Source organism: Corvus hawaiiensis, chromosome 2 (assembly GCF_020740725.1).
Source record: "Corvus hawaiiensis isolate bCorHaw1 chromosome 2, bCorHaw1.pri.cur, whole genome shotgun sequence".
NCBI classification, from domain to species: Eukaryota; Metazoa; Chordata; class Aves; order Passeriformes; family Corvidae; genus Corvus; species Corvus hawaiiensis.
The window spans coordinates 56,844,019-56,856,726 of NC_063214.1; the positions used below are offsets into that span (position 1 = coordinate 56,844,019).

The 12,708-nt window shown below is 37.1% G+C and overlaps 1 protein-coding gene across 2 annotated transcripts in view; it reads left to right on the top strand.

The window, feature by feature from the left end:
- The window catches only part of COG6 (component of oligomeric golgi complex 6), a 55,484-nt gene that overhangs the window by 35,054 nt on the left and 7,722 nt on the right, over positions 1–12,708 (top strand). For both annotated transcript variants that reach the window (XM_048295175.1, XM_048295176.1), the window contains exons 14-17: positions 7,598–7,729; positions 8,273–8,440; positions 10,373–10,480; positions 11,893–11,946. In XM_048295175.1, coding sequence (XP_048151132.1) covers positions 7,598–7,729; positions 8,273–8,440; positions 10,373–10,480; positions 11,893–11,946 — 462 coding nt within the window. The remainder of the gene's footprint in view (positions 1–7,597; positions 7,730–8,272; positions 8,441–10,372; positions 10,481–11,892; positions 11,947–12,708) is intronic.

Consider the following 12,708-nt stretch of genomic DNA (forward strand, 5'->3'; position numbering starts at 1 on the left):
ATTTCTTTTCTGTTTATTTATCCTGTTGGGTATTACATCTGTACTCAAACAGGATCCATCATGATTTCCCTACTCACAGGAAAATCAGTTGTAACTCACTGTCTTTGCGGTTTTGTTTTGGGTGATACACTGTTTTCAGTTTGGAAATGTGTAGAATTCAGAAGAAGAATGATAAAGGAATTATGGTCCCCTAGTTCATAGTGTGTGTTCTTTCTGTTGTCACTATGGGAAGGTTGTGTAGTTCTCTTTGCCCCCTTAGTTCCCCTTCCCTCAGCCCCCAGTCTGGATGTAACCAGTTCTTGATGCTGTCATTGTTTTATAAAGTAGTCAAATTTTCTTTTACTGGCCTTAAATGAAGGCAGTGATTGCGCTGCCACCTTCAGTGGTGTTTTATTACAAGTAATGAATGGCATACCGAGCCTACTATGTAATGGGAAAAGATCATAATATTGCTCTTTCTCATAAACACATTTATAAATTAAGTCTGAAACGTTGACAATATTACATTGCCTATGTGCCCTATGAAGCTCTTTCCTCAGAATATAATTGAGGTCAAAAGCTTTAAGAGATTTAGAGGACTGTTAGATGTATGGGTAACAAAGGCTCCCACAATTATTTATTAAACTGCTTCAGGAGTTAACAGTGAGATAACTCTATATCTGAGAAGAAATCTTACTGTTCTAATGTGTAGTTTTTGTAACTGAGTTTTAGGTAGTCCTCTGTAGCACCTTATATTATTACCCTTTGTGAGTGGATTACTGAATTGATAGAATGATGTCTTATCTCTTCATGACTGAAATTAGTTTTGCTTCATAAAAAAATACAAAATTTATAGGCTGATTACCCTCAGAGAGACATTAGTTTCCATCCGATAAAGACCTTTTTTTAATCATAAATTTAATTCTCTTGTTACTTAGCTTTTTGCGTGTTAGTATACAGATAAGCAGGTTTTATGCCTTTTCATTTGTCTTTGTAAATTTAGTAGTGAATGCCACAATGCATTTACATTTTGAAGAAACTGAAGGTTGCTTTTTACCATCCTTTTTTTTAATGTGCGTTCAGACCAAAACTGTGTATATGTAATAGTAGGATTTTCTTCACATCCTAGCCTTTTTACCAGCTTTTTGCCAGCTATGTATGCACTGCAACTGCTTCCAGATTTTTTTTTTATTTTCAGAGAAGATTAAACCCCTGGAAGATGGACCCTTTGTGCTTACATAGGCAATTGCAAAGGCTTCATCGCTGTTCCTGTTGTGCAGATAGAGAATATTCACTGGGAAATTTAGTAAATTACTTTTCACTTGAACAATCTGGAAATAGTGGTTTCTTATTTCAGTTTAGATTATGCATCTTAAGGCATTGATAAGCCTGTTTCAAAGAATATCAACTGTCCAATACTTCGATTAAAATATGATTCTTAAGGCAATTTGAATAACTTTGGAAATCGATTAAAATGCAAATGGATGTTCTTAAGTAAAAATACTTTTATTTCTATAGATTTAAATGCCTCTTCTGTTTAGATTATTGGAAAGTGGTGAATGGCCTGTCAGGTCGACAGTTTTAATGATCGTTACTTCCTCAGTATCATCTCTTGTTGCTGATAATTTGCTTTTTTAATATCTACATTCTATGTAGTAGTTGATAGACCAGAATACGATTTAAGCAAATCTTTCACTTAAATATAGCTAGTTGGGAACATATTTTAGACAAAGCAGGTTTCATTAAATACGCTAACTCCTCAAGATCCCATCCTTAGGATGTAGACAAATGACAGGATGGTAATTTGATGTCCTCATCACCATAGACAATTTCATTCCCTAGATTATTGATTATCCTGAGTTGAGCATTGCCTTCAATCTGCCTGGGATTTAATTTTGAAGGCACAATGGGAAACTGAGACTTCAGGCTGTTCTTTCTAGGACAAGAAAATAGCTTCCTCTTCATATCTATTTTTGAGAAGAGTCCCACATTACATAAGGAGTGTCACAAGTGTGGAGGTGTATGGAAGCTTTTAGGCAGTCTTAGATCAGGATTTTCCCTCTTGGTTGTCAAGCCATCGGTGTAAATGATAGAGGGAAATCCCTGGTTACTTCAGAATACTTACTGCTTTGCCCAGAAGCACTTTGCTCTGAACTTTTTTTTCATTACATAAGAAAACCTCAAGCATCCTGGTTGTAAAATAGTCAGCAGCTCTCAACTTCAAGCTGTTTGTTCTGAGAAAGCTTTTTTTATGGTGTTCTCACTTAGACTTCTCAGGTAGCTCTGTTTGAGCTGAAATCCAAGTGACAGAAATGTTCAGCAGACTGCTGGAAAGCAAGTCCATTGTTATCAAAGAAATGCAGTACACCAGGGAGTCTCTTTGGCTCTGACACTTCTTGAAACCTGTCAAGAAGCTTGGTAGCAGAGTTGTTGCAAAGCCAGTTTGTTTTTAGGGTTTAAAATGCCATTCATGACTTTGAGATTCTTGGGCTGCTGTAGGGCTCAATGTTGTCATCCTACAGAAGCTGTGCATCACCAGCCACCTCCTGTGTCACTGAAGGTTTGGTGCATCAGTTCTTACTGCAGACACTGTCTCTCCTTTGCCTTGTTGGCTCTTACCCTTCAGAGGCAGTGTTGGGCAGTCTTGCCAGCACTTTCTAGCTCTGGTAGGAATTGATGTGTTCTGGTTCTTGGTTGAACCAGAATGCTTGTTGACCAGGATTGGTGTCCTTATGCTGAAAAAAATGTGTTTGTATTTGTTGCTTTTTAGCTTTTTTGGACCCAGCCATGGGTCTACCAATCGTGCTAGTAAAGTGGATCAGAATTATTGTTACAATCCTTATGTATCCTTTTACATGTTTCTTTTCACTGTGTGCTTAAAAATCAAATATTTAGGAATTCAGGATTCTGCTTGTGCTACTCATTGTCTGCCCGTTACAGATGACCATTTTACAGATGATTATAAATCCAGGAGAAAATAGTGAATGAAAATAATTGTCAGAACAGCAGAAACGGTTCCAATGAAACTGGGAGTAAAGTTCAAAGTACTTAATGGACCAGAGTGGATGGACTGCTCTTTCAGCCATCTCAATATGGAAGTTGTTTAATATCATGAGTGCATTGGTGAGGCATTTAACGAGTGTGTTAGATGTCAGCATGTTTTATTGGACCAGCTGTTAAATTAGGAGAGTGGGAATTTTCAAGCCCACATGTCCTTCCTCTGGCTTCACTAGTGTTCCAGAACAATTATTAAAGGAAAGAATAATTGTGAACATTTAATAAAATGGTATGAGAGTTATCATAAGGGCACTAGAGAAAGATTGCGCCAAACTCCAGTCATCTGCTGTCTGAGCTGTTAGAAGACTATTAGTAGAGTATCCCAAATTAAGTTTTGGGATTATTATTCCTTAATGCTGTTCTTTTTAGAGTAGATGTATGCAAATTAAATGCTGTGATTGCATTTTATTTTAAGTTTGTCTGTAAGAGAGATACTAAAATGTTGCATGGGAATAATTGTAAACTTGTCCTGCATAATTTGATTCCTGCCAGAATAAAACCTATTAGGTTTCTGGGAAATCAGATGTGGGGCAGATTGAAAAAGACTGATTATTGTTGTCGTGATCTGAATGCTGTTGTGCTTTTAGATGGATCCATGGGAACAAAGCAAAACTAGTTATCTTTTCTTCCAAGACGAACTTGATAGCTGAAAAGATAAGCATGCCGTTAGGCATTCTACTTTGTTGACCGCTGTAGGATCCTAATAGGACCAGAAAATCTTGAAACAGCTTCTCTGGTAGACATGCACTCAGGTTCCTTGGAGTGCTGGTGAATATTGTCTCATCTGAGGAGAATGGGCTTCTTCAGTTGATGCTGCTCAGTGTTAATTGACAGCATAAAAAATTCGTAACATTTTTACAAGGTTCCACTCTGTAGTACTTTGGATCTGGCCCCTGCCGGTGGGGGTTTTTAAGAGGCTATATTTAAAGCTGATTAGGTTCTTATAAAAGCCACTAGCCTTCCATTTGTTACTCATAAGTAGGGCTTTCTCTGTGGAATTCTGTGTTTTAAATTACCATCTTGTTTTATTTGGTAGTAGTATCACGGAATTAAAGAATGGATGAGTTCAGCAGGAAACTCTAGAAACCATCTAGTCCAACCATCTTGCTCATGATACAGTGTCAGCTAGAGTAGGTTGCCCAGGACTTGCTCCAGCTGGGGTTTCAATGCCACCAAGGACAGAGACTCCAAAACCTCACTGTGCAACTGTCTCCAGGGCTTGACTAACCTCACAGTTAAAATTGTTTTCTTGTGCCTTAATCTGTGCCCATTGCCTCTTGACCTGTTACTGGACACCACTGAGAAGAGTCTGTCTCTGTCTTCATCCCTCACTTCACATATTTATAACAGCCCCCCTGAGCCTTCTCCAGGAAGAACACAGCCTCTCCTTGTGTAGGAGGTATTCCATTCCCTTCATGAACATTGTAACTGTTAACTGTCTAATGTTCAAGTAGCATAGTATATAAAGTTCTGATCGACTGTACAGTATTTTCAGAAGAAAATCTGCCCTTTTTTAAAATGTAACCTTTTTTGTAAATGAGAAAGGGAAACAGCATACATGTACATGCTTCTTGATTGTTGATACTGCCTTTTGTTTTTTCTGTGTTTTCCTTTGCTGTTTGTAAAATTCTATAAAGCATCCTTTGAGCTACTTGCTGTCGTAGACAGAGAAACTTGCTCTAGATTATATGTTTGGAGGGAGATTGCTGGCTTAGTATCTGTTCCACTGATAATTACGCAGAAAAGAAGAAAAAACTTTTTGTACTAAAGTTTATGTACAACTTTCAGTATCCATTTCATAATTCATTTCAATTTTATATATTGGATTTTAAAAATGGGTAGTTTCTTGGGTTTTTTTGAAAGGCTGAAGAACTGTTTGACATCATTTCTGTATGACTGAACTGGTAGTTAAAACCAATTAGATACTTAATACTGTGATAGAGTATGTTTTAATGCAGTTGAACTCACTGCTGCAGAACTTCCCTAATGATGTTTTAGTTAGCTGCTGTCTAGCTTGCATCTGAAAGAGGTACTTCAAAAGTAGAGCTCAGCATGTATTTGAAACCTATTTTTCTGGAAATAGGATCAATTATAATGATCTCTTAGTGCATGTAAAACATTCAGGGAATCAATTATTTTTTCATTAGAATAGTGGTTATTGTTCGTGAGTTGGAGTCTCTAGGTTCCTCTATAAATTTGAAGTGTGTGTTTTTAAATTTTCTTTTCCAATTCTGAAAAAAAAAGCCCTCACTTTGTATTCATGTGTCAAAAGTTTGAATTTTCCAAATTAATATAGCACTACTTTGATTCTCGTTCCACTTACTGATAATTTTGTCTCTATTGCAATAGTCAGGAATTTCAGAATAACCCAAATAAAATCTAGTGATCTAAATCTTTTTTCCTTGCCATATTTTCTTCTTCCGTTGCTCTTACTAGGAGACAGTGGACTGTAAAGGAACAGACTAAGTGCAAGATGAAGCTAATTTAAGAGCTTCTGAGCACTAGCTACTTCAGGAGACAAAAATTCTGTGCAAAGCAGCCTGAAGTTGTCATTGCCATGATCTGTGTGTGTGCTGGAAGTAAAAACTCCATCAAACTCTAGTCTCAAAGTAACCCCAAAATATCCCTGAACATGGTTCAGTTCAAGTCTGAGAACAGTGTGTTCAGGACACAATCAATACCCCTAATAATAACAAGAAACAAGAAGAAAGTCATTCAGTGCTGTAAACACCAGTAAACTTTACTACTGATCAGCACTCAGTGCCTCTTTTCGAATTTCTGTTACTTCATCGCTAGAATGTTTGTTTCATGCTTTCAAGACCACGTGGGCTGAACAACTTTTCTCTGAACCTATTAGATTTAGTTTTCCCTTAGTTGCTTGAGTTCAGTATACTCTCTCTTGGAAAGTGAGAATAGAGGAACACTTTATATTCAGAAGGATGAAAAAGGTTTTCGTTAAATCTGTCTTGGTAACATTGCGGGGCCATGTATGGTATCTCAAATGTTTCGAAACACGAAGTATGAAAGTTCGGCCTGGTTTCAAAGAGGGAGAGATGGTTTTTTTTCTTTCTTTGCTGGCATGTTCATCAGGTATAGATTCATTTCCAGAAAGCTCTGTAATGTTATGCTCTGGATATGTTTGTTGTGCTCTCCTTGGTTTCTTTGGCCATCAGCCTGTGCCCCTTGGATTTTTATTTTTTTTTATCTTAAAGATTCAGACATCCTTATTACTATGCTATTTATCAGTATTTCTCATTTGGGAAGCTATGGAACATGTTGCCCATGACTTGGAGCCACCCAAAGCTGCTGCCTTTTCTTTTGAGCTGGAGTCTTAAGGGCACTGCAGAAGTGCATGCTGCATTGCTCTGCTGTGGCCAGGTACCCTGACTGAGACACATGGGCCGGTCCCATCCAAACTTACTGCTCCCTACCTCCTTCTGGAGACATTATGCCTTTAAGTCTTAACTTACTGTGTATTGCTGAGGGTCTCCTGACTCCCACACGATCCAGCCACATCTGTCTTTGCCCTTGGATGGGCAGAAGAGAGGAAGGTGGGAAGTAGATTTTTGGCAGAAGGAAATGAGGTTGTAGTAAGGGCTTGGAGGCCACAGGAAGACAGTTTGAGGCAGCATTGGAGACAAAAAGATGCAGCTGTGCGTGGAGTGGAACCTAAGAAATGTGTGTTGGGAAAAAGAAGTGCTAGATTTTTCTATAAACATTTTATAAAGTGTTTAATGAGTATTTGCCTGTTACAAAGAAAGGGCTAAATAGAGTATGTGAGCCTGGGTTAAAAATAGCATAGAATTTCAGTCCATTTCAGAGGATCCAATTTTCATAATTTGATGTGGAAACTACATTTTTTTTCTCTAATATACACAAAATTTCCTCCTTTGTTTTTTAAACATCTACATTACCAGCTTCTTAACTTTGGCATAAGCCTGCATTTCAGTTTGTGCAGTCTCATTGCAGTTCATGTAGGTTTACTTGAGTTAGCTTGTGTCCAGTTCATTTGTGTACTGGCAATTGAAGTACAAGATTGCTGGAGATTAAAACTGTTGCATTTGTGACTACAGCTCTCAGACGTAGCATTGTGGGCTGTGCAGCCTTGTCATGAACTGCTGCAGTAAGGCTCTCATTTCCCAGAGCGCTGCATGCACTAGATTCTGAAGTGTTTACAGGAGGTCCTGCTCAAAGTGAACTCAGTGGTGCCAACAAGGTGGCTATTCTTTGGCACCTAATCTAGTAAATGTACTTTTTTCCAGTACCAAAACCGGTAATGTTTGGGACTCTCCAGATGGTAAAATAGGCATAGTCTGAATGAAAGGAGAAATTCAATGTTCAATTGCTTATTTTGCACTGAATGAGATGGTTATGCTGAAAGTTGCAGGCAGTTATTGTCTGAAATGTGCTAGATTTGTCCAGTGTCAGATTAAAGTTCTTCTCTGCATGCCTGCATGTAATTTTGTTATTAGCTGGTTGCATTTGTGCTAACAGACTGTATGGTGTTTGCTGTAAATGAAATTAATAAAAAACCCCACAAACAGATAATCTTGTTCTTCAGGTTGAGCTCCCACCTCCTGATCTTGGCCCAAGCTCTGCTCTAAATCAGACACTTAACTTGCTACGGGAGGTTCTGGCATCTCATGACTCATCTGTTATTCCACTGGATGCCCGTCAGGCTGACTTTGTGCAGGTACAAGAATGTTTGACTGCTTTATGTGTGTGAAGAGGAGGGAGAGGGGCAAAAAAAGAATGTGTAAGTTAGTTTCAGTGCACAAAAGATAGATGGAACATTAATCTTTTTGTCTCCCATTTTGGAGCTCTCTATCAAACCAGAGTTTGTAATGTGAACAAGAGGGTGACTAACAAAATGGATAATTACAGTTGAGTATGGAGTGCTACTCTTAACACAGTATCTAAATTCTGTTATCCAATTACTACTCCATTAAGTAAATACACCCTCAAGATTGCACAATTACCAATTATCTAATCTGGGTTATTCTTCCTCCTGCTAGGCTGGAATCTGTTCTTCTCAGGTTTTTATACTTTACCCATCACTGTGGTAGGTGATCACCTGCTGACAAATCCAGTAGAAAACTGCTTTCACAGTTGGAAACTCTCATTCCTCTTTATTGTGCTTTGGGGAATAAATACGTGATAGAGACAGAATGAGGTTAGAAGCCTCGTGTGACATGATTTCCTCCCTCTCCTCCCTCTTCTCTGTTTGCTATTTTAGGTTCTGTCTTGTGTGCTAGATCCGTTGTTGCAGATGTGTACTGTGTCTGCTAGTAATTTGGGCACAGCTGATATGGCAACCTTCATGGTAAATTCACTTTACATGATGAGGACTACTTTGGCGCTCTTTGAATTCACTGACAAACGTCTAGAAATGTTGCAGTTTCAGGTAAGCTTTAGCAGCCCCGAAAGAAAATGAACTTTTTACTGATTTTTGCACACTGTAAGTTGTGATGTGCACATATTTATCTTAAAATCAACCCAAAGCCAACATTATCAAAATCGGGAAGATGGGATAAGAGGGCTTCTTGTTGGAGACCATAAGCAGATAGCATCTTTCATTTTAAACAGAGAAAAAATGATTAAAAGACTTGGGTTTGTTTCGTTCAGTTGCAGATAAACCCAGATCAGTGAACATTTTCATCATCCTAATCATTCTAATATTTATCTGCAAACTATGAGAAGAAGCAAATGGAAATTGAAAGCTCAGTCAAATGGCTGACTGTATTCCATCATATAATTAGCACTAGATCATCATCTATTTTGTACTAGAATATAGTGTAGTTGAAGTTACAGCTTCAGTCCTGCTTTCTGCCTGTCTTATCTCATTTGTTTGGTTTCCCCTCACATCCCAGGCTAGTAATTCATATGTGGTACAATTTTGAAATGGAAGTGAAAATTCAGAAACGGTTGACTTACAAAAACTTGGGCACTTCCCATTTATATTTTACTTCATGAATATGCCTGCAATGTATCTCAGGAGAGCTTTTGGAGCTGGGGGACTTGAAAAAGGTCACAGCTTCTTATTTTAAGGGATCAGCAAGGATTGTCTGTGAGCCATTTTTCACTTTCTGCTCCTAATCAGAATTTCTAGCACCTTTTAGCTCTGAAACAAACAGACAACCTCACCAAACTGTCTGAGGTATTTCTAATTTCTATTATCAGAGTTCCTTTCATAGGAAATGCTGCAATTGATTTACTCTTCAGAAAAGCAGTAGAGCTGAAGCTTACACATTTAATACCATTTACTTTCTTCAAACATTTTACAAATACAGGAACAGACTGAAAAAAAACCCTTTAAGATTATACATAAGTAGGTTATTCAAGTGGAGTTAGAATGGCATATTTATTGCGAGAAACATTTTTCATAGAAAAAGAATTCACTAAGAGAGTTAAAAACTCCAAATTGAAATATTAAGATTTCCCTCCTGATTTAAAAAGGAAAGTGTGTTCTTCTAAACAATTATAGGAAGCAAAAAGATGAACTCTTTATGTATCAGAAAAAGTCTTACATTTTAGGAGACTTTTATGTGTTGCAATTTTTTTTTCTTTTCTTTAGGATTGGAAGAAAAAAAAAGTTAGGTAGTTATCTGTAAAAATGAAGTAATAGTGTATATATACCCAAATGCCTTTCTGAGACTGCTCAAACTGAAAACTGGTTGCTGCTGCTGTGACTGGATTAAGGGATTAGGTTTTCCTGCTAAGTGAAGATTATATTAAGAATGTAAAATACTCTTACAACTTTTTTTGTATGAAGATAATTAAAACAAAATGGATAACTGTAATTTCATTGTCTATTGTTCTTTCAGTTAACTTTTTTCAAATGCATGTTTATCAGTATTGAATTTAAAATCAATTCTGAGTATGATTTAGTTTGTTTTATTTTCCTTACAAAAGACTGTCTCCTGTTTATTGTAAAACTGCCATGTTATTGTCAGTATTTTCAATAAGTGGTGAATGATTTTTATCACACATTTTCAAAGAATTATAGCAAAATAAAATTATGTAGGAATTTTTAAGATCAAGGCTATAATCTTCATTTTTGGTGGTGTTGTATTTACAAATACAAAAAAAATAGGTTCTTTTATTAGTCAGACCTGAAAGAACTCTCTGCATTTTTATTATTGGTTCCTTTTAATATGAAAAATGTGAATGGATAAAATAATTATGCTGTACATATTTGTAATATTTCCTTGTTTGTTGATCACTCTCCTTATTTGTGTTTTTTTCTTCTTGTGTTTCTAGACCTTTTAACCCCAGAACTCGTTACACTTAATATTCTCACACACTCTTTATAAATACCTTATGCTTAACATTTCAGATTGAAGCTCATTTAGATACACTCATAAATGAGCAAGCTTCCTACGTGCTAACGAGAGCTGGTCTGAGTTACATTTATAACGCTCTGCAGCAGCACAAGCCAGAGCAGGTGAGCTTACAGAATTTAAGTGTTGAGGGGGTACCACACACTTGCCAACTAGTAGAATTTTGGCACTAATGTTTTTGCAAATTAGGCTCCCTCTGAAAGCAAAGATTCAGTAATGTCTGTTGGTTTTTCACATGGGACCAGGACTATTAGACAAAGGCAGCTTGCAACTACAGATTCCCCCTGCACTGTGTGTTCAGCAGGCCTAGCAGGGTTGGTGTGCAGCAGTCCTGTACTGCTTGTCTGGTGCATACCAGCGCTTCCATGGTGCCTAGAACATACTAGACCTGCTGTGTATGTACACAGCATTCATCTTCTTCATTGCTTCCGGTAGCACCCGCATGGAGTCCGTAGATAGCTGCATGCATTTGGTAATTGCTGCTTTTTTCTTTAGTGGAAAACTGGCAGATGAGTTTAGTAGTAGTTTGAGAGAGTTTCTTCTTTCGTCCTTACTTGTTGCTGTAGCTATTCTAGTACCAAGACAGTGAGATTCTCAAAGTGAAAACTTGAGATTTCTTAAGAGGAGCTGAAAACTGGAATTCAGAGCTCACGCTCTCCCTTTCTTGTGAAGCACAGTTGCAATGTGGTAGGTGTTAATACAGCCCTTCTTCCCTTCAGCTGTGCCTGTGTCCTTTTGTGATCTTTTGTAGAAGTGAAAAACAGTGTTTTCTGGAGGAAGCGAACTCTATTGGAGAGCTTTATGTTGTTTCTTCAGCTAATAATTTTGCATAAAGTGCCCAAACTCAACAGACTTTTAAGTGTAAAGATGAATAAATAAATGTATAAATAATCTGGTTAATAACTCAACTTAGTTTTCTATTCATGAGCGTATCTCCTGTTTTAAAATCAATTTCAAGTGTCTAGGGCAGGTTGTTAATGGAATGTAGCAATTTTCATTTCTGTCTGTGCAGCTGCCTGGCTGCAGAGGTGATGTTGCAGAATTTTCTAGGGGTCTAAGCAGCATTTGTGCATGGTATTGCCATAGCAGCACAGAAGGCTTACTGGGAAACAGGTCTGAATTCTTCACAGTCCAAGAGCAGATAGAGCAACATTGTTGTCTCTTAAGTCTGGAATGCCAAGGGGATGTAGCCAGTTTGCAGTTCAGTTTTTATTCTAGACCTTGTAGAAGGCTAGTTTTGGCTTTATTTAATAGTGAAGAAGGAAAAAAAGGATTTGAAAGGACATATTAAGAATTCCATATTCTCAGCTTTTCATTTGAGGGAGTGGTAGAATACAAATGAACTGTTAACAGCACTTTAGTACTGAAATGGTTATACAGTTTACAAACACTTAAGATCCTGTAGCAGGACCGAATAAAAAGTAACTACTGAACTGATTACAGACTTTATTATTTATCTTTTTCTATATGCTAGTATGACCTTTTTTTATCCCTCTGTTTGATTACTGATTCTTAGGGTCCTCTTTCAAATTTGTCAAGTATGGATTCCGTGTCCCTGAAGGTTGCAATGGTAAGCATTTTTGACTTTCATATTATGGTGGTGATGCTGTGACATGGTAAAGAATACTGTTAATTATGTGATTAGAAGATACTCATCTGTAGTAGAAGATATTAATCTAATCTGTCCTACTCTTTAAGAATAGCTGAATTACATGTCTGGGAATACTTTCTTCATTTGTAGTAATTTGACCACTTGAAGTAATAAATACATAAATTATTTCTGAAGGGGTACTAATAGAATATTAGTTTCTAAGCCTTGAGAAGCAGAACTTCACTTACAAGAATGCTGTCCCATGAGTCATCTTAAATTGCTAAAAGCAAATACTTAGCTCTAATTAGTTTTAGTCACCAAAGTTTCTTTTTTTGCCTCTATGCTTTGAAATATAGGTTCTGCCATCATTTATAATCTTTGTCCTAAGGCTTTGATTTTATGCAAATGGTTCAGTTTTACTCAGAAGTTCAATTCTGGGTGTATGTCACAGTTATGTTTTTTTAAGTTGAAAGCTACAATATATATTAAAGCAAATTATCAGCTGGTATTTTTTCTTAGAGTGTGTGAAGGCTATTTTGCATAGAGATAGCAATATCACAGTTCAGTAGGCAATAATATATAATCTGTCATTCTTCTTGCTTAGCTGAGTTTAGCTTTATTCTAAAAGTTTAACTGTAAAGGCCTGCTCATACAGCAGTATATGTACACACCCATGGAAAAAAAGGGGATTTTAAAAGGGTTTTTAAAAAACTTGTATGTAGAATGCATCCCAGTTATGGT